The sequence below is a fragment of the Ranitomeya variabilis genome, chromosome 5, assembly GCF_051348905.1.
Source record: "Ranitomeya variabilis isolate aRanVar5 chromosome 5, aRanVar5.hap1, whole genome shotgun sequence".
Lineage (NCBI taxonomy): Eukaryota > Metazoa > Chordata > Amphibia > Anura > Dendrobatidae > Ranitomeya > Ranitomeya variabilis.
This window is the reverse complement of record NC_135236.1, coordinates 251597098-251624969: the sequence shown is the minus strand read 5'-3', so window position 1 is coordinate 251624969 and position 27872 is coordinate 251597098. Positions and strand designations below refer to the sequence as shown.

The 27872-nt window shown below is 43.3% G+C and overlaps 1 protein-coding gene across 2 annotated transcripts in view; it reads right to left on the bottom strand.

Annotated features, from left to right (window-relative positions):
- CSK (C-terminal Src kinase) overlaps positions 1–27872 on the bottom strand; it is a 131206-nt gene that overhangs the window by 13915 nt on the left and 89419 nt on the right. For both annotated transcript variants that reach the window (XM_077264042.1, XM_077264043.1), the window contains 3 exons: positions 18789–19008; positions 6239–6332; positions 5638–5703 (listed from right to left, as the gene is read on the bottom strand). In XM_077264042.1, the coding sequence (XP_077120157.1) occupies positions 5638–5703; positions 6239–6332; positions 18789–19008 (380 nt within the window). The remainder of the gene's footprint in view (positions 1–5637; positions 5704–6238; positions 6333–18788; positions 19009–27872) is intronic.

The window sequence follows — 27872 nt, the reverse complement described above, 5'->3', positions numbered from 1 at the left end:
ACCCAGTAAACTCCATCGCTGGAATCAGGATCTCTGTTCGTAGATCATGCAGCTGTCAGATTACATAGCAAAAATCTGCTGACAAATTCCCTTTTACCAGTGACTGTGAGCTCCAACCTGTCTATGCAACTGGATGCCCCCCAAAAAACGAATGCAAAACATGAGTTGAGGCTTGTTCTGCGCCATACCAGATACCCTGGTAACTACCGGTTGTTTGCCAAGGGCATGGTTTGACAGATACTTTTTTGGGGAGTTTATAAATTTGCACTTCCTCATTGTTATATAATTTATTTTTGTCTGCCAGGTGTCTAGCTTTATTCTATGACATCCCACTGGTTTTAGAAATTCTACATACAAAATTGGTTGGACCCAATTACTAATTATTCATTGTATAGCCAATGTATCATGATAGTTGGTACAGAGCTACCTGTTTGGCTCATATAACTAATTTTTTTTTTTTTTTTAATGCGGTCCGTTTTTAAATTGTCTATGAACTAATAAAGATATTTATATGGATCTGTATTTAGTTTGGGTATTGTCTCCAATCTTTGATCAGTTTTATTTGTCAATTTTTGGAGGCATTTATTTTGTATATTGCTGTCATCTGAATAGACCATTAACCAGACACTGATAACAGAGGTGGCAAGTGGAGCACTCTACTCGTGAATACAGCTATATAACATCTACTACATTTTTTTGCTCCTGTTCGACAAATAGAATACTTTTTCAGTTTGTTGTTGGAATGTATAGTGCATTGTGAACTTAAATCATCAGTATATTCTGGCGACAGAAGTGTGGTGGTGTTATTGCTAGATTTTAACCGATAACTCACATCCTTTCCTACAAGTATATTAAACTTAGTCTTGATCATCGGTATACTGCAAAGGTGGAGCTACCGTGGGGGCGGTCCCCCTGGGCCCCACATTCTGACGGGGCCCACTCGGAGCTACACTACTGTAACTGTATCGGCATACACAGTGCCCCCATACAGTTAGTCTCCCTGCTCTGCCGCTGAGTAACTACCTGCCGCTATGGGGCCCTTGAACAGGGGTGTGTGTGTGTGTGTGTGTGTGGCAGCACAGGGGCCCCCACCCATCATCGCAAGTTCAACTATAGGGGCTGGATGCCGATATAGTTTAAAACAATGATGAGACCGGGAACAAGACGCTACCTCTCCCATCATTCCCACTCTGGCAGCGGGCACGATGACTTCAGTGCAATGCATCCGCTGTGCTGAGATGAACGGGCGATCAGAGCAGCAAGGGAACTAGGAGGAAAGGTAAGTATTGTATTTTTTATGGGGAGTGCATTATACTGTATGGAGGCCTTTGGGGAGTGTATTATACTGTATAGAGGTCAATAAAGAGTGGATTATACAATATAGAGGCCTATTGGGAGAGCATTATACAATATAGAGGCCTTTGGGAAGTGCATTGTACTATAGAGAGGTCTTTGGGAACTGCATTATACTATATGGAGACCTCTGGATAGTGCATTATACGATATGGAGGACCATGGAAACCATCAAAAGAAACCTGAAGATCCACGTCTTTCGACAAGCCTAAAACCTTTGTTCCACCAAATTGCTGCATGACCAGCTAAATATTCACCTACTGCATCCTCACCAATTCCTCATAGATTGTGAGCCCTCGGGAGCAGGGTCCTCTCTCCACCTGTACCAGTTGGTGACGCGTTTTGTTCAAGAGCCAACATGGGTTTGTAGCAAACAAGTCATGTCAGACTAATCTAATTTCCTTCTATGATGGAAAGTGGATCAGGTAAATACGATATAGTATATCTTGACTTCAGCAAAGCATTTGATAAAGTACCTCACACTAGCCTTATTGAAAAAATGACCAAGTATGGGATTGACAAGGCTACGGTTAGGTGGATTTATAACTTGCTTAGTTATCGTACTCAAAGAGTAGTAATAAATGGCTGCAGATCCAATTGGAAGTGTGTTTCAAGTGGGGTACCACAAGGTTCTGTCCTGGCCTCAGTCTTCTTCAACATTTTTATAAATGATCTAGATAAAGGGAACTGACAGTAAACTAATCAAATTTGCAGACGATGCAAAGCTAGGAGGGATAGATAACAGAGAGAGGATTTAGGAGGATCTAGATAAGCTAGAACAATGGGCAGAGACTAAAGGTACCGTCACACTAGGCGATATCGCCAGCAATCCGTGACGTTGCAGCGACCTGGATGGCGATATCGCTGTATTTGACACGCAGCAGCGATCTGGATCCCGCTGTGAAATTGCTGGTCGCTGCTAGAAGGTCTGCACATTATTTGGTCGCTAGGTCGCCGTGTATCGCCGTGTTTGACAGCAAAAGCAAGGATACCAGCGATATTTTACACTGGTAACCAGGGTAAACATCGGGTTACTAAGCGCAGGGCCGCGCTTAGTAACCCGATGTTTACCCTGGTTACCAGCGTAAAAGTTAAAAAAACAAACAGTACATACTCACCTGCGCGTCCCCCAGCCTCTGCTTCCTGACACTAAAGCGCCGGCCCTAAACTGAAAGTGAAAGCAACAGCGGTGACGTCACCGCTGTGCTGTTAGGGCCGGAGCTCAGTCAGCGTCAGGATGCAGAGGCTGGGGGACGCGCAGGTGAGCATGTACTGTTTGTTTTTTTAACTTTTACGCTGGTAACCAGGGTAAACATCGGGTTACTAAGCGCGGCCCTGCGCTTAGCAACCCGATGTTTACCCTGGTTACCCGGGGACCTCGGCATCGCTGGTCGCTGGAGAGCGGTCTGTGTGACAGCTCTCCAGCGACCACACAGCGACGCTGCAGCGATCGGCATTGCTGTCGCTATCGCTGCAGCGTCGCTTAGTGTGACGGTACCTTAAGGGTACCGTCACACAGTGGCACTTTGGTCGCTACGACGGTACGATCCGTGACGTTCCAGCGATATCCATACGATATCGCTGTGTCTGACACGCAGCAGCGATCAGGGACCCCGCTGAGAATCGTACGTCGTAGCAGATCGTTTGGAACTTTCTTTCGTCGCTGGATCTGCCGCTGTCATCGCTGGATCGTTGTGTGTGACAGCGATCCAGCGATGCGTTCGCTTGTAACCAGGGTAAACATCGGGTTACTAAGCGCAGGGCCGCGCTTAGTAATCCGATGTTTACCGTGGTTACCAGCGTAAAAGTAAAAAAAACCAAACAGTACATACTTACATTCCGGTGTCTGTCCCCCGGCGTTTTGCTTCTCTGCACTGTGAGCGCCGGCCAGCCGGAAAGCGAGCACAGCGGTGACGTCACCGCTGTGCTTTCCGGCTGGCACAGAAACAGTGGAGAGAAGCAGAACGCCGGGGGACAGACACCGGAATGTGAGTATGTACGTTTTTTGTTTTTTTTTACTTTTACGCTGGTAACCAGGGTAAACATCGGGTTACTAAGCGCGGCCCTGCGCTTAGTAACCCGATGTTTACCCTGGTTACCCAAGGCCTTCGGCATCGTTGGTCGCTGGAGAGCTGACTGTGTGACAGCTCCCCAGCGACCACACAACCACTTACCAACGATCACGGCCAGGTCGTATCGCTGGTCGTGATCGTTGGTAAATCGTTATGTGAGACGGTACCCTAATGGAATGGTATTTAACAGGGTGAAATACAAGATTCTACATCTGGGCAAGAAAAACAAAAATTACATCTACAGAATAGGATGAATAGAACTGAGCAACAGCACGTGTGAAAAAGACGTGGGTATACTAATAGATCACAGACTGCACATGAGTCAACAGTGTGATGCAGCAGCAAAAAAAAGCAAAAACAGTTCTGGGATGTATTAAGAAAAGCATAACGTCTAGATCACATGAAGTAATTATACCCCTCTATTCCTCCTTGGGCAGACCTCCTTTGGAATGGTGTATCCAGTTCTGGGCATCACATTTAAAAAAAATACATTGAAAAACTGGAGCAAGGTCATAGAAGAGCTACCAGGATGGTGAGCAGACTGCAAATTATTTCCTACAAGCAATGGTTAAAGTATCTGGGAATGTTTCACTTGCAAAAAAGAAGGCTAAGAGAAGATTTAATAGCGGTGTACAAATATGTGAAGGGATGTCACAGTGTAGAGGGATCATCCCTATTCTCATTTGCACATGGAAACACGAGAAGCAATGGAATTAAACTGAAAGAGAGAAGATACAGATTAGATATTAGAAAAAACTTTTTGACAGTGAGGGTGATCAATGAGTGAAACAGGCTGCCATGAGAGGTGGTGAGTTTTTTTTCAATGGAAGTCTTGAAACAAAGGCTGGACAGACATTTGTCCAAGATGGTTTAGTGAATACTGCACTGCATTGATCAGGGGGTTGGACTTGATGACCCTGGAGGTCCCTTCCAACTCTAACATTCTATGATTCTTTAAGATTACTGTACTTGTTTTTGTTATGTACACCCCTTTTCACATGTAAAGCATCATAGAATAAATGGATTAATAATAACAATAATAATGAAGGCTATGAGCAGTGCATTATACTGTATGGACGCATATGAGGAGTGCATTATACTGTATGGAGGCCTATGGGGTAGCATTAAACGTTATGGTGGTCTATGGGGAGTACATTATACTGAATGGAGGAATATAGGGAGTGAATTATACTATTTAGAGGCCTATGAGGAGTGCATTATACTATATGGAGGCCTATGGGGAGTGAACTACATTATATGAAGGCCTATGGGGAGTGCTTTATACTATATGAAGGCCTATGGGGGACAATATTATACTATACAGGGGCTATAGGGTGCATTATACAATATGGAGGACTATGGAGTACATTATACTATATGTAGGCTATTTAGGGGGCCATCATACAGTGTGGTGATTACAGTGAAGGGGCCATTATACAGTGTGGGAGCTAATGTGGGGGCCATCGTACAGTGTTGGTGCCATAAAACAGTTTGGAGGCATTATACTATGTATAGGGGAGAATCATACTGTGTAGAGGGGAGCTGTACGGGAGGAGGAGATTTGGAACCTTACTAAATGTTAAGTGGTTATCGTGACTGTCAAAGGGGTAAACAGAGGGCAGTATTACTTTCTAGGGGGCAAAATTTGGGAACCGTTTTCTAGGGCACTTGCACAGATCATTAATATATTTTATAGGTTTGGTTTACCATCTAGAGGGTACACAGCACCACGCAGTAGGTGCTGTAATAGGGACACATAAAGCAGAAGCGGCTCAGCATTTGGGTATCAGCAGGAAAAGGAGTTTGTCTAGGTTGGGGATAGATGGTGACGATTAGTGAAATGTGAGAAGTCAGATGTGTCTTTGTTGTAATCTCTGCAGTTGAGTCCTGGGCTGAAGAAGTTGTCATGTCGGTCTGGGACAGTTGTATAGACAGGAAAAGACAGAAAAAGACAGGAAAAGTGAACAATTCCATCAGAAAGGACGTCAGCTGTAAGTCACTATCTGAAGCGGTTCTGCGATCTCTTACATGTTGTAAACCTTCCCATTATAAATCGGAAGAAAATCCATGATGGTAAATGCCTCTTTGCCCATATGAATTCAGGATGTGGGTGTATTAATTGAATATAAGAAAATGAACCAGAATTAAAGTATACTCATGGCCTACAGTAAAGTTCCACTCTTTAAATGACTATGAAAAGAAAAATAAGTACCTCCAAATTCTCCTCTCCCAATAGTCTGCAAAAGGGTCAGTTCTTTCATCTTCAGTGCCCAGCCACCTAATTAAAAAAAATACAGTTGGTGACAAGTGAGAAGGTAGAGTATAAGAAAAAAAAAAAATAGGAAGAAGAAAAAGAAGTAAAAAAAGAAAATAAATAAAAAGGAGGCTAGGAGAGTTACAGGATATTAAAAAAAGGGCCAAACTAACAAAACAAAAAATAAAAGAAAGAAAAAGAAAACTATGTAGTAGACAAGAATTTGTAGAGGACAGAAGTGCTAGAGAAGAGAGTATAAAGTACAGAAAGGATTTACAACAGAAAAAGGAGTACATGCCAGTAAGATTGGGCCTTTGTCCAGAACCAATTTCCTGTTATAAAATTTTCAGTTTCATTATATATTATTTTTATTGGCCATCTTCTTTGAGAGGACCACCACACTTAAAGTGCAATGTTGGGTGGACATCTCTAAGAGGTTTCACTGTATTCTCCAGCACATCGTTCTAGCTATGTAGTTAATGGAATACAAGTCATTTCAACAATAGTATAACACAAAGTTACTTTCTGGAATATGTGTTAAAACATCTTCGAAACTTACTCCGAAAAAACTCTTCCTGAGCAGCCACCGTTCCCTCCATCAATTTGGGCTTCATCAAACTGGTGCAGAGGCCATCAGCATCATTAGTGTAGTGCTGAAAATGGTAAGTAAAATGTTACTGTGGCACAGGAAACGTCTTCTTACATCCACTACAGGCTGACAGGCCTGACAGGCTCAAACAGTAATAATATTGTAATGGAAACATTCACTTATAGAGTTCATGGAGAAACACTCCCTGCAACATTTTCATGCTAGTCCTTTTCAATAGGTATGGTGTATATACTGCACGTGTTTATTATATACTTAATGATCACGGTCTTACTCTATTCCTCCTCTCACAAGGGTTTCTGTGCCCCCTTCCTCTTTTTTAAAGGGCCACTGTCACCCTCCTCCAGCCGTTATAAACTAAAAGAGCCACCTTGTGCAGCAGTAATGCTGCATTCTAACAAGGTGGCTCTTTTAGTTTTTGCTTCTGTTATTCCCTAAATAAAGCGTTTTATAATTTTCCCCAAATACCTATCTTTGTACCTGGAGGCAGGTCTGAAGCCTCCTCTGTGAAGCACCCAACTGCCGTCACTCATCTTTTCTGGGGCGATGGTCGCCGCCCCCTGCGCGCTGTTCTTCTTAAATCCGGCGCCTGCGCTGTGCGTGCCTGCCTGGGGCAGGCGCAGTGTTCATTGGCCGTCCTAGCGCTGATGCCGGGTTCCGTTCTGCGCCTGTGCGGGCAGTGCGGCCACCCTGTTGCTGAATCCCCGCCCCGCACTGTTATGCATTATGCATAGCGCGGGGCTGGGATTCCTGGGCATGCGCACTGCGCTTGTCAGACGCTCCCCCAGGTTCCCCGCCTTCCAGTGTCGGTCTGTGCAGGAATCTGCCCAGCAATCTCAGCCCCGCACTATGCATAATGCATAACACAGTGCGGGGCGGGGATTCGGCAACAGGGTGGCCGCACTGCCCGCACAGGCGCAGAACGGAACCCGGCATCAGCGCTAGGATGGCCAATGAACACTGCGCCTGCCCCAGGCAGGCACGCACAGCGCAGGCGCCGGATTTAAGAAGAACAGCGCGCAGGGGGCGGCGACCATCGCCCCAGAAAAGATGAGTGACGGCAGTTGGGTGCTTCACAGAGGAGGCTTCAGACCTGCCTCCAGGTACAAAGATAGGTATTTGGGGAAAATTATAAAACGCTTTATTGAGGGAATAACAGAAGCAAAAACTAAAAGAGCCACCTTGTTAGAATGCAGCATTACTGCTGCACAAGGTGGCTCTTTTAGTTTATAACGGCTGGAGGGGGTGACAGTGGCCCTTTAAAGCCTGCATTACAGTTGCCACTTGCCTGTGGTCACTGTGGTAAAGAGAATCTGTCATTGGGTTTTTGCTACCTCATCTGAGAGCAGCAAGATATAAAGGGCAGAGACCCTGAATTCAACAATGTGTTAGGGTATGTTTCCACAGTCAGTAACCGCTGCGGGTTTGACGCTGCATTCATCTGCAGCATCAAACCCGCAGAGTCCAGATGTTACAGCATAGTGGATGGGATTTCAAGAAATCTCATCTCCACTAAGTACGGTAAGTGCGGAAATGGAGCTTACTACACATGTGAACTAATTTAAATAATGTCTTGCCTTCTGCCACAGCCGGAACTTCGCGTCCACTGCAGTTCTCGCAATGAGATCAGCTGACCATGAGAACTGCAGTACAGGTGACCGTCGGAGACCGAGTTATCTCCGGTGGTCATCTACAAGCTCTGCTGTGTCTGGATGTCAGGCTGGATGGTGGCATATTGCCACCATTCATCCAAAGGCATCCAGATGTAGCCGAGCTGGACTTGTTGTGGAACACTCGGTAAATGGACTGCGTCGGACACGGAATATATGTGTCGGTTTACTATTTTTTTTTTTTTTTGCAGGAGATCGAGGGATTCGGGGATTAGTCGATGCAGTAAGTATGGCAAATTAAGATTAATAAAGGACTTTATTCTGGCTGTGCGTTTATTGACCATATAACTATAGGACTAGTAATGGATAGGTGTCTTATTGACGCCTCTCCATTACTAAGCCGTGGGCTTGATGTCACCTGACAATACACAGGTGACAACCCCACAAATATGAACTCCATTTGCCACCGCTACAGGGCAAGTGGGAATAGCCAGGTAAAGTGCCACAATTGGCACATCTTTGGACGTGCCAGCTGTGGGGTGGCTGCGGGCTGCTATTTTTAGACTGGTGAGGGCCAAAATCCATGGTCCTCGCCTGCCTGAGAATATCAGGCCGCAGCTGTCTGCTTTTTCCTTGGCTGGTTAACAAAAATAGGGGGACCCCACGTCGTTTTTTTTTTTTGGAGGGCATCCCACTATTTTTGCTAACCATCCAAGCTAAGCAGACTGCTGCGGCCTAGTATTCTCAGGCTGGTAAGGTTCATGGATATTGGATCCTTAAAAATATGTTTGAGTCCTCGCAGCTGCATGTCTCGCGGCTGTTCGACAGTCGCAACTCATGCAGGGATTTCCTGTTTTTTAGTCAATCCATGCATTGTGGCTGTTTAACAGCTGCGAGACACGCAGCTACAGAGACTCCACATTTTTCAAGCACGCCGAAGACACTCAAATAGCACCCGAGCATGCTCAGATAACACCTTATCCGATATTTGCTCATCACTAAATACTACATGACAGCAGACTAAAGGTACCTTCACACGAAGCGACGCTGCAGTGATAGCGACAACGATGCCGATCGCTGCAGCATCGCTGTTTGATCGCTGGGGAGCTGTCACACAGACCGCTCTCCAGCGACCAACGATGCCGAGGTCCCCGGGTAACCAGGGTAAACATCGGGTTGCTAAGCGCAGGGCCGCGCTTAGTAACCCGATGTTTACCCTGGTTACCAGCGTAAAAGTAAAAAAAACAAACAGTACATGCTCACTGCGCGTCCCCCAGCGTCTGCTTCCTGACACTGACTGAGCTCCGGCCCTAACAGCACAGCGGTGACGTCACCGCTGTGCTTTCACTTTCACTTTAGGGCCGGCGCTCAGTAAGTGTCAGGAAGCAGACGCTGGGGACGCGCAGGTGAGTATGTACTGTTTGTTTTTTTTACTTTTACGCTGGTAACCAGGGTAAACATCGGGTTACTAAGCGCAGCCCTGCGCTTGGTAACCCGATGTTTACCCTGGTTACCAGTGTAAAATATCGCTGGTATCGTTGCTTTTGCTTTCAAACACAACGATACACGGTGATCGGACGACCAAATAAAGTTCTGGACTTTATTCAGCGACCAGCGACATCACAGCAGGATCCTGATCGCTGCTGCGTGTCAAACTAAACGATATCGCTAGCGAGGACGCTGCAATGTCACGGATCGCTAGCGATATCGTTACAAAGTCGTTTCGTGTGAAGGTACCTTTACTAGTCCTGTAGTGACAAAACTCACAGTTTTATCAGCAGAGATTATCAAAACTATATCAAGCAGCCCAAAAAGTGACATCGCTGGAATCAGGGTTTGATCACTAAATTGTGCTGCTCTGAGATTAGGTGGCAAACCCCTGGTGACAGATTCCCTTTAACTTATTCTAAGGTAATCATGACTCTGCCAAAAGTTTGCAAGTTCCAGAATTGGGATAGCCAGGTATGATGATTTTATATGGACAGCCCAGGTTGCAAATTAAAAAAAAATCCATTGCTGTTCAGAAATAATGCAGGGCATTATGTTACAGCGTATCGAAGCTATTTTGCTGCCTGTGCATAAAGATTGAACAGTCAGCAATATAGTGTCAAAAAGAATAATGAAATTGAAATATAGTTTAAAAATACATTTAAATTGAAAAAAGTCTCCTAAAGAGATTTAAATTTTTAAAAAAATAATGAAAATTTAGGCAAATATTTCAGATTTTTTTTTTTGCATCTACATATTGTTAACAATCCAGTCTATAAATATAATCTACCATAAATACAGTAAACAATGCAAGAAAAAAAATAAAAAGAAACACCGGCAGATATGCATTTTGCCATTATAATGTAAACCTTAAAAAAAAAATCATTCATATTTAAAAAAAATTATTATATGATGCGTTAAGAAACCTCCAACTCATCCCATGAAAAACAAGGCCCTATACAGCCCAGTAAACTTACTATTGTAATGATAAAGAGTCCCGTAAGGTGACCACTGACGTGCATAGATTAGAAAATACTTGTACTCTCCATAATATAGGAACTCTGGAGCATCTCTTCAATCTACCATTCCTTTGTTATTTTTCCTAATGGGTGTAAACATTCCCCTCAACAAAAGGGTCATAATCAATACAGACCAACAGTGTCAGTGCGCAAGGACTAGCCCTCAACTGGTAACACCAAGAGGTCAATTTATTCATGAATTTCTAGAAGGAATAACAGAGGAACGGCATACAGGAGAGAAAAGAGGTTCTAGAATTAGTATTTTATGGGGGATACAGAAATTTACGACAGGCGTCTCATGAAACCTGAAGAGCCCAGTTTAAAGGGCTTTTACTCATCAACCTAAATTGTTCAATTTACTACGGTAGGTGTTTGCAAAATCAAGCATCTTTGTAACTTACTTGTTACTAAAAACAAAAATAAATCTCAATTTTCAAGAATAAGACAGATTTTTACATTTTATTGCATACTGCTTGTGGCCTAGGTTACCGGTTATTCCTGCAGTCTATCAGTGCAGGCGGGTCTCTTAAACAAGAAGTGAGGCATTTACAAACTCTTTTTTAGAGCTTGTAAACACTGTTCTGAAGCTGACCGGATCGCTGGTTCCAGCCATATTCAGTTCCCCTGCGCTCCTCTGAGGCTGCAGAGGCAATGCAATGCTGTTGGCAGCACTGGAAAGCGCACAGTTCAGCTAACCCCGAGCGCACCGGCCTGTAGGAAACCGGGGGGCTGGGGAGCGGCGTGCTCCTGAAAACAAATAATAAACACTAATTTGTCCTGATTGTGGGGTCACTGCATACAGCTTAGCAACTTCAGGCATATTTTGTGATAGCATAGTTTAAGCATTCCACTTCTGACATTCTTTACTGTATATTGCACATTTCCACATTAAAAAATACCGTAGCTATTTCTTCAAGATGAGGTCACTGCAAGCACTTAATAGGACAAATAAGGAAGTTTACACAGTTTCACTTGAAAATTGTGCCATTTGCTTCACAACAGAAAAAGCAGAAATGAAACACATTTGCCTAAGCAGGACACATCCCCCGGTCAAATTACAGTAGGGCAAACTATACCTGTGCAGCAGCGGGCAACCTGGAAACATGCATAAAGGACAAGCCGGTCACACAGGGGGCCGCTATTAGCTTAGCATTTCAGGCCCAGTTTAAGAGCGCTTTCTGATTTGTATTAGTTTCTGCTGTGAGAACCAGAGTGGAGAATACACCAGCGCTCCCTGCATTTACGTATACAGCTTACAGGGCTACAATAGAAACAGTCTGCAAGTCGCTCTTGGCCCGAGCTCAGAAGAAACGAATGCTCAGTCAGCTATTTACCTCAAACATCACATCATACAAGAATATTATAATAAGGAGAGGGGACACTTCGAATTAGGAGACACTATATCATGTAGAAATTCAGCATGCAGATACTTCTTTCCAATGACTGCCATCAGGGTACAATCATGCTGCCCCTCATCCATAATATACAGCTAAAGAACTCCGGCAAAATGAGTGGATGTGGCCAACAAATCTAAGGAGGAAATTTCCCTTTTCATTTTGGCTCTGGTTGTTAAAAGGAAAGGGTTAGCTGCTTTATATAAACACATGTTATGGGAACATGGCTTTGTGGCACCAAACATGTTACAGGTTTGCGGCCTGAGAGGGCAGCCAGCCTCACAGACATCACCACTCTCCTGAGCACAAAATGGCTGCTGGCGGAGGAGCATGTGACCCGACCTATCCACCAGCCTCTTCCACGGTGTAGTTACTCAACGAGAAATGCCTAATGGACACCTAGTCACATGCTACTCCGCCAGCAGCCATTTTGTGTTCAGGAGAGCGGTGAGGTCTGTGAGGCAGGCTGCACTAACATTCCGGGTAACATTCAGTCCCACAAAACCACATCCTACCCGTGTTAAAATAAAGATAAAGTGACTAACCCCTCTCTTTTGTACTTGTGTGTGCCTTGTATTGCTCATGTTTATTGTACTTGTCTTTGTATGCCCCTTCTCACATGTAAAGCGCCATGGAATAAATGACGCTATAAAAATGAAGAATAATAATAAACACGCACAAATGCACTGCTGACCAGTTCGGAGTTAGCAGAGGGGATTCATGTCCCGACTGGATACAAAGCCAAGTGTTGCATAGAAAAATCTCTTTAAATGGAACCAGACAGCAGATTCATGCATAGGACAACAGTGACAGTGCGTCCATACCACAATGAACGTCTCCTACTCTGAAAGGCTGATTTTCAGCAAAATCCGAAAGGGGGGGAAAATCCACACTGAAGAAGCCTATGGTGGGCTGTACCATTAAAGGAGGTTGTCCATCTTTTGCGACCCTCCTTTTTTTAATGCATGTACTTGGGGCTAAAAATAATTTTTGTAATTGGGTTTTATTACAAATTTTGCTGTTTGGCTTTTACAGGCTCTTTTTTTCCCTGCACATTCTACGTTGAGGTCATCTGCAGCCATAAATCATCCAAGAGGAGCTCAGATAAAGACACATAAATGTAAAACTCCCCATCAGACCAGCAGTTAACAAACCCATTCTGCAGCCAGCTATACACCGTGCAACTCAGGGCAATAGAAGGCAAATGGTGCAATATTTTTAATGAAACAAAAAGTAGTCTGAAAACATGGACAACCTCGTATGGAACAGAGACTTCATAGCATTCAGCTTCATTCAAATGAATGTTGTAATGGGATTAATTCTTGCATCTCTGGTATATCACATTTTATATGGCAGATGTCTTTCTGAAGTCTGAAAACACAACTCTTTTCATTCCTATAATATGATCATGTACTTCTTTCTTTTATTGACAGCATGGCTGAGTATGCCGGGGCTATATGTACCAGAACGTGAACGCAGCCCAGCTCAGCACGTAGAGGAACTGGCTGCGCTTTTTCAGCCTCTCTCAGTTCCTGACACAGGAAACCGGGTGAGGTTAGTCATGTTCAGGAAGATGTTCGCACCACATGGTTATATGTAATGATGCATGGTTTTGCAGAATGAAATATGTTGTGTCTTTCTGCAGGGAGGGAATAGTACTATTAGGCTACAGTTGTGGCCAAAAGTATTGACACCCCTGCAATTCTGTCAGATAATACTCAGTTTCTTCCTGAAAATGATTGTAATCATAAATTCTTTGGTATTATTATCTTCATTTAATTTGTCTTAAATGAAAAAAAAACACAAAAGAGAATGAAGCAAAACACTGATCATTTCACACAAAACTCCAAAATGGGCCAGACAAAAGTATTGGCACCCTCAGCCTAATACTTGGTTGCACAACCTTTAGCCAAAATAACTGCGACCAACCACTTCCGGTAACCATCAATGAGTTTCTTACAATGCTCTGCTGGAACTTTAGACCATTCTTCTTTGGCAAACTGCTCCAGGTCCCTGATATTTGAACGGTGCCTTCTCCAAACTGCCATTTTTATATCTCTCCACAGGTGTTCTATGGGATTCAGGTGTAGACTCATTGCTGGCCACCTTAGAAGTCTCCAGTGCTTTCTCTCAAACCATTTTCTAGTGCTTTTTGAAGTGTGTTTTGGGTCATTGTCCTGCTGGAGGACCCATGACCTCTGAGGGAGACCCAGCTTTCTCACACTGGGCCCTACATTATGCTGCAAAATTTGTTGGTAGTCTTCAGACTTCATAATGCCATGCACACGGTCAAGCAATCCAGTGCCAGAGGCAGCAAAGCAACCCCAAAACATCAGGGAACCTCCAATGTTTGACTGTAGGGACCGTGTTCTTTTCTTTGAATGCCTCTTTTTTTCTCCTGTAAACTCTATGTTGATGCCTTTGCCCAAAAAGCTCTACTTTTGTCTCATCTGACCAGAGAACATTCTTCCAAAACGCTTTAGGCTTTTTCAGGTAAGTTTTGGCAAACTCCAGCCTGGCTTTTTTATGTCTCGGGGTAAGAAGTGGGGTCTTCCTGGGTCTCCTACCATACAGTTTCTTTTCATTCAGACGCCGATGGATAGTACGGGTTGACACTGTTGTACCCTCGGACTGCAGGGCAGCTTGAACTTGTTTGGATGTTAGTCGAGGTTCTTTATCCAACATCCGCACAATCTTGCGTTGAAATCTTTTGTCAATTTTTCTTTTCCGTCCACATCTAGGGAGGTGAGCCACAGTGCCATGGGCTTTAAACTTCTTGATGACACAACGCACGGTAGACACAGGAGCATTCAGGTCTTTGGAGATGTACTTGTAGCCTTGAGATTGCTCATGCTTCCTCACAATTTGGTTTCTCAAGTCCTCAGACAGTTCTTTGGTCTTCTTTCTTTTCTTCATGCTCAATGTGGTACACACAAGGACACAGGACAGAGGTTGAGTCAACTTTAATCCATGTCAACTGGCTGCAAGTGTGATTTAGTTATTGCCAACACCTGTTAGGTGCCACAGGTAAGTTACAGGTGCTGTTAATTGCACAAATTAGAGAAGCATCACATGATTTTTCGAACAGTGCCAATACTTTTGTCCACCCCCTTTTTTATGTTTGGTGTGGAATTATATCCAATTTGGCTTTAGGACAATTATTTTTGTGTTTTTTCATTTAAGACAAATTAAATGAAGATAATAATAACAAATAATTTGTGTTTGCAATCATTTTCAGGAAGAAACTGAGTATTATCGGACAGAATTGCAGGGGTGTCAATACTTTTGGCCTCAACTGTATGTGCCCACGTTCTGGATTTTTAGCCCTTTTTTTAGCGTTTTTTAGGCGGTTTTCTGCTGCGGAAACGCTTAAAAAAGCTTACATTAAGCATCCCATTATTTTAATGCATTCCGCAATTTTTGTGCCCATGCTGCTTTCTTCCGCAGCGGAAAAGCACTGCGGAAAGAAACGCAGCATGTTCATTAATTTTGAGGAAAATCTGCGGTTTTCCCGCAATAGAATTGTATTTGGACAGTTGTTAAAAAAAAAACGCTAAAAATCCGCACAAAAAATAAGTGCAAAAAACGCAATAAAAAAGCTAAAGAAACGCAAGCGGATTTCCTGTGATGGAGTCCAGATTTTGTCCGGAAAATTCTGCATACTTTCTGCACATGGGCACATAGCCTAAATGGAGACATTTTCTCTCGCATCTTCGGATGTGTGGAGGTCGATTCCAGTAGGACATATTTACGGTATACTAATTCTTAGTGCAAACAGACTACACGATCTAATGGGACACATTTAGCAAAGTGCTTCTTGATAGTTGATAAATGTGGTACATCGTTAGACTGCCTACCCTACACAAAGTTGAACCACAATTTTTCTACATAATTCGGTCCATGATGTCATAAGTTAACTATGGCGCCTCCTCCAACTAAACCAAACCCCTTTTCATCAGCGCTATGTCCCCTTGTTGGACAAGGCATTGTAGCCATACCCTTTTTAGCATAACTATGCCCCCTTATAGGACAAGGCATGGTAGCCAGACCCCTTTTTAGCAGAGCTATGCACCCTTATTGGACAAGGCATTGTAGCCAGACCCCTTTTTAGCAGAACTATGCCCCCTTGTTGGACAAGGCATTGTAGCCAGACCCCTTTCTAGCAGAGCTATGCCCCCTTATTGGACAAGGCATTGTAGCCAGACCCCTTTTTAGCAGAGCTATGCCCCCTTGTTGGACAAGGCATTGTAGCCAGACCCCTTTCTAGCAGAGCTATGCCCCCTTATTGAATAAGGCATAGCAAAAAGACCTTCTCAACAGAGCTATGCCCCCTTGTTGGACAAGGCATAGTAGCCAGACCCCTTTTCAGCAGAGCTATGCACCCTTATTGGACAAGGCATTGTAGCGAGACCCCTTTTTAGCAGAGCTATGCCCCCTTATTGTATAAGGCATAGCAAAAAGACCTCTTTTCAACAGAGCTATGCCCCCTGGTTGGACAAGGCATTGTAGCCAGACCCCTTTTTAGCAGAGCTATGCCCCCTTGTTGGACAAGGCATTGTAGCCAGACCCCTTTTTAGCAGAGCTATGCCCCCTTATTGTATAAGGCATAGCAAAAAGACCTCTTTTCAACAGAGCTATGCCCTCTTGTTGGACAAAGCATAGTAGCCAGACCCCTTTTCAGCAGAGCTATGCCCCTTATTGGACAATGAATAGCAGCCAGACCCTTTTCAGCAGAGCTATGCCCCCTTATTGGACAAGGAATAGCAGCCAGACCCCTTTTCAGCAGAGTTATGCCCCCTTGTTGGACAAGACACAGTATGTGTGTGAAACATACACTAAATTTGGCAAGTTATGAAAGACAGTTATTGGAGAAAATTGAGCCAAATTTCTATTGTCTTTTACTTTATCTATGCAACAATTTCAGATCAATGCGTAGGGAATACAGCATATACACCCAGCTCTATGCTTTTTACTATATGACCATACATGTTCCAACTGCATTCTAAAAACACTGGACCAAGTAACATCCAAGTTTGAAGGAAAATCTTGCACATCAGATCCAGCATTTTCAATTTCAATGTAACAATAACAAAAAAAAATCTGCATTAATTGATCAATTGCGGAATTTCTAAGACTAGACAAAAATATTAGAAAATTGTATAAATTGCACTAATATTTATGGCTGCATGGAATTCATATTATCTTCCAATGGTGAGTAAATCTGTCAGCAGTAAGGCTACGTTCACATTTGCGTTGTGCGCCGCAGCGTCGGCGCCGCAGCGCACAACGCAAACAAAAACGCAGCAAAACGCATGCACAATGCTGCGTTTTGCGCCGCATGCGTCCTTTTTTTAATTGATTTTGGACGCAGCAAAAATGCAACTTGCTGCGTCCTCTGCGCCCGGACGCGGGCGCCGCAGCGACGCAAAACGCAAGTGCGACGCATGTCCATGCGCCCCCATGTTAAATATAGGGGCGCATGACGCATGCGGCGCCGCTGCGGCGCCCGCCGCTAATGTGAACGTAGCCTAAGACATCCAAGACAACCTCCACATCCAAGGGCTTAGTAATGCACCTAATCAGAGAGGCAGGGCACGTGGCACCACTGGATCACTTCCCAGCTTGTTATGGCACTTATAGAATTTACCTGCAGATTTCACTAGGAGCTTACAGTATAAAGATTTGGCTTCTACAGAGCTAAAAAGCGGTATAAATCCACATGCAAATGGTCTCTTCAGAGAGGAAGAGGACTTGTACTCTAATGCCACCTATGGGAAGCAGCAATCCTACAACTCAATATTGTCCCTTTAACGAGCCTTGCCATATGACTTAGGATAAAAGCCAAATCAGAATCTCAATTTGCAGACACGGTATTGCCCCTCGTCAGTGCTAAGTATGAGATCTGATTTGGCTAGGTGAGATGCTTGAGGTTTCTCCTTGTGGAATGTGACAGGCCAGGTCTGGCATGCCAGTATGAGATTATCCATATGCAGTTAGCTCCCCCTAGTGGCAACTACATGCAGTCAAAATTATAAAAATTTATTAAACATCAGAGAATCCTTACACAGAAACTATTAAAGCAATAGACACAAAATATTGGAATGGTGGACATTAACTGAAATAAAAGTAACACGTTACGCAGAGCAGTCTATATTTTGCTTTGAGACCCTGCAATCAATGTGATCTACTCTGGGCCTTAGCCATATAACTGAAACTCTGGTTTTAACCATGATGTAACATAGCACAGTGACTTGTCAGAATCAATTGCAGTCTACTCTCTGAAAGCTACCACAATTAACAGAAAGCTCTGAAAGGACACCGCGCTTGGTAAAACACTCCAACCCCCTTTTCGTACAGAAGTGGTGGGGATTTTGGCTTAGAGGCACCAACCAATTCAAACAGCTGAAATGATCAGTGACATGACAAAGTAGTGAAAAATCAGCGTTTAAAATGCACCTTAAGCTTTCTAATATGATCATTTTTCTCCTATAACCCCAAGCACGGACTTGCTCCAGGGGGCACTAAATTAAACAGCATCCTTCTGCTAACAGGCTGCAGTCTTCAGTGCGAGAGTCAAAGAATTTTATAGCGTTTGCTCCGGCACTGAAGACACTGGCTAAGAGTGACAAGCGGGATGCTGCCTAGTTTAGTGTAGCCCGCAGCACATTCTTTGGGTGGTCTGTGCTGCAGGTTATCAGCAAGAGCCACTAAAAGAGTGATCATACAGCACAGTTCTGCACCATAATCAGTTTCTTCTGATGTAGGCTCACCTTAAAGAGGTTGTGAAGGGATAGGTCTTACAATGATTATTTAATTTAGAAATTTTACCAAGCAGCATTTATTGTGTTTAACCGTGTTACTAAACTAGTGAAATTAAAAAGAAAAAAAAAAGTTGAGTAGACTCTGAATACCATAAAATGATTCATGTCACGCATCATATCACGCTAACTTAAGGAACTGAATCACAAGTGATCTGGGTAAAGCCCCTTACCTCCACCAGCTGCATGAGGTTATCGAAGTATGCCTCTTCATCAATGGTCAGCTTGCCAGTCTTGTAGATGATCCGGTAATGCTCCACTTTCCCCTCACAGCTCACACACAGTGTGTAGTCTCCGGGATAGTTTGTGCTCTCTCGCACAAGAAACAGGCCCGTTTCTGGTGGGTATAATAGTCGCTCAGCTTGTTCTCTAGTAATCTTGCCGTGAAACCACCTGCAAGATGAACCGTAGATTCAGGTGCAATGTGCCAGATAGCGATAACAATTATTTATGTGGGTCATAAATCTGATTCCATTATAAAATCATTAGATTCTTGTTTTATTACCACCAAACAAAGTACACTGAAAACAAGGCAGAATTCATGTAAAGTTATGCTATATTTAATTCAGGAAATAATGCCATTTAAACCATAAATGGAAATATGTCAATTCTGTAGCCACACAGGGCAAAAGGTTAGAAGAACTTGCAGCAAGTTAGAAATAATCTTTATGTAATAGATGACTTACTGGGGAAATACATTTCTGATATAAATAGGAAAAATGCCAGAATTTTACAATCACTTAGTTTGGGGCAGGGTCAGACATGTTCTACAACCCACATAAGACTGCATGTGACTTTCAGCACTTCAACCCCATAGCTGACACAGTAAGGGTGAGGATTTCTTGGCATAGTTGACTTTGGTTATTTCAGTTTGCAGATGAGCAAGAATGCAGCACTATAGCCCAGAAGAGACAGCATGGAAGATGATCCTAATTGAACGTTATTGGATGTTTTGTCTCTTGATACATTTTCATTGCCAGAGATCAGTACCAAATCTGTAAATCAGACTTCGTTCATCTGCCTTTAGCCATTTTCAGACCGGATATAGATTTTTTCAGTTGCAAAAAGAGAAAATGAAGGGGAAATTAGAAGCCTACTTCCCTTCTTTCCATAATTAACTCATCACTAAAAATATACAGAAGATCTATAATTTTTAAAACACGTATTGAACACAGCAATGGATGTACGGTATATCACCAATTATATAAAAAATAGTAGTGAGTCTAATAGACAGTGAATGATATATATCGGCTGTATAAGGGAGAATGGCAGACCATTCAGGAATAAGGGTGAAACCGAAGAAGAGTTTTCAAATAGCCAAGAGGATACCTTATGTACAATATTAAAACATAACCTTTAATAGTAATCGTATAAAAACGGTTTTATGGATAATAAACGTGATAAAGTGCAAACAGTGCTCAAATAACCAGTGCTGAATAAAAAAATGGTTTGGTCTCACCAAATCAGTTGTTTTCTAAACAGGAGCTTCCTCTTACATAAAGGGGGAGGGGAAAAATGGTTGCTATCCTACCCCAGTCGTGCCCGTGTGTTGCTCCTGCCCTGACAAGGGCAGTCCCCAAGTCAGGCTAAATAATTGTACCCACCACAGAATAAGTAGACTTCCCTACGCGTTTCCTCTCCCATAGGGGAGATTCATCAGGGGAAAATAAGGATATAAAGATTGTGGGATGTTCTATTTAGAAAAAGTGCCCCTCCATCGGGAGGTAGCTCTTATGTGTTCAATGCACCTAGTTTTGGGTATGGACTATGGCAAGGTGAGACGAAGGACGGAAATGCTCTCCCTTAAATAGTTTCCTACTTTTTCAAATGCTTACACAGCGTCCTACCTTAATTCTACCAGGTCACATATTCTGTATGACCGTTAAGATCTTCTCGGCGTTCATGGCGTTGTATCGCCATTCTCCCCCCTGTATGCGTGTACTTCCGGTATCGGAGTTGCTAACATACCGCGCATGCGTCCTACAGCGCGATATGTGGGGCTAGAGACCTGCCGGTTAAAGCTTCCGGTTTGCGCTCCCTGGGTTGCTCGCTAGTGCGCAGGCGATGCCAAGGGGAGAGACACACAATCTCCTGCCCAAGGCGTCGCCGTATCCCTAGCAACGCCCGTGTTCTCCAAATTCACGCTACTGCGCACGCGTTGTTTTTGTGGATACCCGAGCTCGTTCCCTCGCTCTATCAAACAAAATATGTAATAGGTACCTCTATAATAGTGGTGTCAATGCCTGTTGTTATTGCATATACAGCGTTTCACAATTTACCCCTTTTATATTTTCAAACTGAATGTTAGTGCATATATGTTAACCAGCAAGATGGCCAATTAGGCTTATACCGCTGGTTCACTAAAGTTCATGGATACTTAGGAAAAAAGTTGCTGATGCAACTATGGGAGCCCATGTGTTTGTGTCATGAGTACATCCAGACCTTATATCCTCAGTATATTTTTATTTTACCTATCCGGTGCAGGGTTATCACTGTTCGTGTGTATTAATACCGCACACTCACATTTCATAGTGAAATTAATACAACGAGCACACCCCTGCCCTCAAGGTTACCCAAAAAATGCTATCGTTATGACAACACCATACTGTCCCCATAAGATCCATTTTAAATCAGGGCAGACTTGGTACCAAAAATGAGGATTTCATCTATAAGGGGTTATAAAAAATATATATGAACAAATCAAACAGGTACAAATGGGGACCCTTCCGGGTTATATTGAGTCCCCATTATCCACACAACTTGTATACAACCCTAATCCACAAAAAAAAACCGCCCAGAAAGGCTAAAGGTAATTATTATATACAAAAGAGGGAGTATATACGCTGTGGGGAGATGAAAAACCGCCCAGATAGAATTATCCATAAAAACACACAATTCTCAGTTTCATGCCTCATATGTCGGGCCCAGAGATACAGATATGTAAAATACAGCAATGGCTTATATTTTACTGTCAAATCATAATAGATAATATGCGCTCTGTTTCATTGGCTCAGTACTCCTGGGGGACAAGTCCCAAATTCCAACCTATCAATATACAGCAGTAAAAAGATTTTTTTCTTTTTAGAATCCTGGGGTTTGGTATTTAAATTCAGAGAAAACAACTATAACTCAACTGCTCGTTCAAACCCTGTGGGTAACATGTGTTTAGGCGAAATATCCACCTTGATTCTCTTTGAAGCAGAACCCTATCGTAATCTCCGCCTCTTCTTGGTGGTTTCACTTTCTCAATCCCCATGAACTGTATAACCTTCACATCCCCATTATGCAGTCCATTTACATGTCTAGCCACAGATGTGTCTCTTTTGTTACGGATGTCACCTAAGTGCTCTCCTATCCACCTCCTCAATTCTCTTATAGTTTTACCTACATAGGCCTTGCCGCATCTACAGGTAATACGGTAAATGACACCCTTAGTTTTACAGTTAATGAAGTCCCTGATCTCAAAAGACTCACTAATGCTCTCAAATTTCTTACCCACCAATATATGCTCGCAGGCGATACATTCACCACAACGATAGCATCCCTTGGTTTTGGCTGATAACCAGGTTCCGTTAGCCATAGGTGTTGACAAAGTGGCTACGTACCAACCGATTTCCTATTGTCCGGCTCTTTCTATAGGTAATGTGGGGTCTCTCACCGATAAAGTATTTTATATCCTCATCCATCTGGAGGATACCCCAATGTTTTTGGATTACCTCCCTGACCATCTGGGCCCCATTATCAAAGGTACAGATGAGTCGAGCTTTCCCATCCGGGTTCTCAATTCTCCTTTTGGGTACCATAAGTCCCCTCCTATCTTGTTCGTTCGCATGTTTGAATGCCTCTCTGAGTACACCATTGGGGTAACCCTTAATACGGAATCTTTGGCGCAAATCATCCGCCTTGACTTTGAAATCTTTTTCATTTGAACAATTCCTTTTCAACCTCAGGTACTGACCCTTAGGTATAACTTTTTTCAAAGAATAAGGGTGGTGGCTATCCCATTTTAATAGAGAATTAGTAGAGGTCGGTTTACAAAAAAATGGTGGTTTCTAGGGCGTCCCCGTTTTCCGATTTCGTGATCAGGACGTCGAGGAAGGCCAATCTTTTGGAATCGATCTCATATGTGAACCTTAGGCCCATCTCATTCTGGTTCAGTGAGTCAATAAACTCCTGAAACTCGACCACAGTACCCCGCCATAAAATAAAAACGTCATCTATGAATCTGACCCAAAGATCCACATTACTTGTCAGATGCATAAATCTCTCAGAGAAAACGATGGTGTCCTCCCACCAGCCCAGGAACAGGTTAGCATAACTTGGCGCACATGGATTGCCCATGGCAGTGCCCCTGAGCTGGTGGAGGACTTTACCATCAAAGGTGAAATAATTTCGGTGCAAAACAAACTCAAGGAGAGAGATGACCAACTCATTGTGGGGGACACACTGACGGCCTCTTGTAACTAGAAAGTGTTCGACACCTCTAATCCCAAATTTGTGTGGAATGGAGGAATAAAGTGCTTCAATGTCAATACTTGCTAAGAGTACTTCTGGTTCCACACTGATGTTGTCTATTTTACTTAAGAGGTCGGCTGTATCTCTAACATACGATGGTAGAGAACTCACAAAGGGTCTGAGTATCTCGTCAAGGTATGAACCCACATTGTGACTTATACTGCCAATAACTGATACAATTGGTCTCCCCTTTAGGGGACACACCCCCTTATGCAACTTCGGAAGTGCATAGAAGGTCGCCACCACCGGATGTTTAGGGAGAAGATAATCATATTCTTCCTGGCTAATTAGTTCATTATTCTTAGCTCCATCAAGGATATTTTTCAATTCGTTCCCTGTTCTTTCTATCGGGTTACTCTGGACTCGAATATATGTTGTTGGGTCATTCAGTAACGAAAGGCACATCTCTCTGTACCCATCTATATTCATTATAACTATGTTTCCCCCCTTATCAGAGGGTTTCACCACTATAGATGTGTCCCTTTCCAGAGTATGGAGTGCTTCCATCTGTTCCTTTGTTAAAGGTACCTTCACACGAAACGACGCTGCAGCGATAGCGACAACGATGTCGATCTCTGCAGCGTCGCTGTTTGATCGCTGGAGAGCGGTCACACAGACCGCTCTCCAGCGACCAACGATGCCGAGGTCCCCGGGTAACCAGGGTAAACATCGGGTTACTAACCGCAGGGCCGCGCTTAGTAACCCGATGTTTACCCTGGTTACCATCGTAAAAGTAAAAAAAAAACCAAAACAGTACATACTCACCATCTGATGTCCGTCAGGTCCCTTGCCGTCTGCTTCCTGCTCTGACTGAGAGCCGCCGTACAGTGAGAGCAGAGCACAGCGGTGACGTCACCGTTGTGCTGTACTTTCACTTTCACTTTGCGGCGCTCAGTCAGTGTGGGAAGCAGACGGCAAGGGACCTGACGGACATCAGATGGTGAGTATGTACTGTTTTTTTTTTTTTTTTTACTTTTACGATGGTAACCAGGGTAAACATCGGGTTACTAAGCGCGGCCCTGCGCTTAGTAACCCGATGTTTACCCTGGTTACCAGTGTAAAATATCGCTGGTATCGTTGCTTTTGGTGTCAAACACAACGATACACGGCGATCGGACGACCAAATAAAGTTCTGAACTTTATTCAGCGACCAGCGACATCACAGCAGGATCCTGATCGCTGCTGCGTGTCAAACTAAACGATATCGCTAGCCAGGACGCTGCAAAGTCACGGATCGCTAGCGATATCGTTACAAAGTCGTTTCGTGTGAAGGTACCTTAAGTTATATCTGGTCCGCACCCCCTCCTTTTGTTTGATCTCATCAGTTTTTAAATTAAGGAACACATCTATGGCAGAAACATCGCCCCCAGCTGGCGGCATCTTAGTGCTAGTTTTTTTCAGAGATGTAAATGGACCCTGACCAGTTAGGGATGACGGGGATTGATCCAGATTAGCCAAGAGTTGTACCTCCTGGAGCATATCAACTGGAATGTCTAGGCCAGCACATGTCTTCCTATTCTGTTGTTTGAAAAACTTGTGCCATCTCAGTTTTCTGACAAATAAATTTATGTCTTTGATACAATCAAAAGTAGAAAAATTAGTAGTAGGGATGAAAGATAGCCCCTTACTCAGAACTATCAGTGAATCAGAGATGACGGTATTATCAGAGAGATTAACTACCTGCAGTTCTAATCCTTGTTGAAGGGATTTCTGCTCCTCAGGGAGTACGTATTGTCTAAAAAACCTGGCCTAGTATATGAGTGAAAGTTGCCTCCCCTTGAATGACCTCTATTTTTTCCCCTCTGTCGACTACGTATTGGCCTTTGCCTTGATTCTGTGTCTGAGATGTCGGTTTCTGTTGAGGATAAATCTGTTTCTCTCTCCCCTCTTTCTAAGCGATCTCCCAGGACCTGATAAATTTTATTCTCCTTAAAGTCCTGGAGATCTCTTAGATATTGTTTGTGTTTCCTTTCTTTTAGTTTATATTGAAATTTTTCAATTGAATTCTGTAGTTGTGTTTCCTTAATACTGAAATCACTTTCTCCTTTGAATTTTGTTACTATCTCAATCTGTTCTTTCAGTTTAACGTTTAGTTTTTCAAAATTGTTTTTTTCCTCGGTAACCAACAAGTTCATAAATCTCAGAGAGCTACTGGTTGCTTCCTTCTCCCAACAACTGAGTAGATGTGGGTTCCGACAGCGAGGCGCTGGCAGCAGAGTGATACGTAATCCCCTAGGGACTATATTGTTTTTAATGTATGTTTCTAAGCTCTGGATTTCCCACCAAGAGCTTGTATGTTCTTTATACAGTTTATTAAGATCTTTAAACGCTGCTGTATAAGTTGGAGTATACTTCTTCTGAGCAAAAGTTTTCTCAGAAAAAATCTCTTTGGCCATAGGTGAGCCATAGGTTAGTATCAGGTCCTGCCAACAAGAAACCGGCCATAACAGAACAACCTTTTCAATACCAAAGCAAGCCAGAATATAGGGTATATCACTCCAGATATCCCCAAAAGATCCTCAGATAGAGAATATTCAAATAGCCAAGAGGATACCTTATGTACAATATTAAAACATAACCTTTAATAGTAATCGTACAAAAACGGTTTTATGGATAATAAACGTGATAAAGTGCAAACAGTGCTCAAATAACCAGTGCTGAATAAAAAAATGGTTTTGAGAGCATTAGTGAGTCTTTTGAGATCAGGGACTTCATTAACTGTAAAACTTAGGGTACCGTCACACCGTGCAATTTTCGTCGCTACGACGGCACGATCCGTGACGTCGCAGCGTCGTATGAGTATCGCTCCAGCGTCGTAGACTGCGGTCACACTTTGCAATCACGGCGCTGGAGCGATGCCGAGGTTCGCTGGTAACCAGGGTAAACATCGGGTTACTAAGCGCAGGGCCGCGCTTAGTAACCCGATGTTTACCGTGGTTACCAGCGTAAAAGTAAAAAAAAACAAACAGTACATACTGACCATCTGATGTCCGTCAGGTCCCTTGCCGTCTGCTTCCTGCTCTGACTGAGTGCAGCCGTACAGTGAGAGCAGAGCGCAGCAGTGACGTCACCGCTGTGATCTGCTCTCACTTTCCGGCCGGCAGACAGACAGAGCGGGAAGCAGACGGCAAGGGACCTGACGGACATCAGATGGTCAGTATGTACTGTTTTTTTTTTTTTACTTTTACGCTGGTAACCAGGGTAAACATCGGGTTACTAAGCGCGGCCCTGCGCTTAGTAACCCGATGTTTACCCTGGTTACCAGCGAACGCATCGCTGGATCGCTGTCACACACAACGATCCAGCGATGACAGCGGGAGATCCAGCGACGAAAGAAAGTTTTAAACGATGTGCTACGACGTACGATTCTCAGCAGGGTGTCTGATCGCAGTAGCGTGTCAGACACTGCGAGATCGTAACGATATCGCTACAACGTCACGAATCGTGCAGTCGTAGCGATAAAAATGCCACTGTGTGACGGTACCCTAAGGGTGTCATTTACCGTATTACCTGTAGATGCGGCAAGGCCTATGTAGGTAAAACTATAAGAGAATTGAGGAGGAGGATAGGAGAGCACTTAGGTGACATCCGTAACAAAAGAGACACATCTGTGGCTAGACATGTAAATGGACTGCATAATGGGGATGTGAAGGTTATACAGTTCATGGGGATTGAGAAAGTGAAACCACCAAGAAGAGGCGGAGATTACGATAGGGTTCTGCTTCAAAGAGAATCAAGGTGGATATTTCGCCTAAACACATGTTACCCACAGGGTTTGAACGAGCAGTTGAGTTATAGTTGTTTTCTCTGAATTTAAATACCAAACCCCAGGATTCTAAAAAGAAAAAAATCTTTTTACTGCTGTATATTGATAGGTTGGAATTTGGGACTTGTCCCCCAGGAGTACTGAGCCAACAGAGCGCATATTATCTATTATGATTTGACAGTAAAATATAAGCCATTGCTGTATTTTACATATCTGTATCTCTGGGCCCGACATATGAGGCATGAAACTGAGAATTGTGTGTTTTTATGGATAATTCTATCTGGGCGGTTTTTCATCTCCCCACAGCGTATATACTCCCTCTTTTGTATATAATAATTACCTTTAGCCTTTCTGGGCGGTTTTTTTTTGTGGATTAGGGTTGTATACAAGTTGTGTGGATAATGGGGACTCAATATAACCCGGAAGGGTCCCCATTTGTACCTGTTTGATTTGTTCATATATATTTTTTATAACCCCTTATAGATGAAATCCTCATTTTTGGTACCAAGTCTGCCCTGATTTAAAATGGATCTTATGGGGACAGTATGGTGTTGTCATAACGATAGCATTTTTTGGGTAACCTTGAGGGCAGGGGTGTGCTCGTTGTATTAATTTCACTATGAAATGTGAGTGTGCGGTATTAATACACACGAACAGTGATAACCCTGCACCGGATAGGTAAAATAAAAATATACTGAGGATATAAGGTCTGGATGTACTCATAACACAAACACATGGGCTCCCATAGTTGCATCAGCAACTTTTTTCCTAAGTATCCATGAACTTTAGTGAACCAGCGGTATAAGCCTAATTGGCCATCTTGCTGGTTAACATATATGCACTAACATTCAGTTTGAAAATATAAAAGGGGTAAATTGTGAAACGCTGTATATGCAATAACAACAGGCATTGACACCACTATTATAGAGGTACCTATTACATATTTTGTTTGATAGAGCGAGGGAACGAGCTCGGG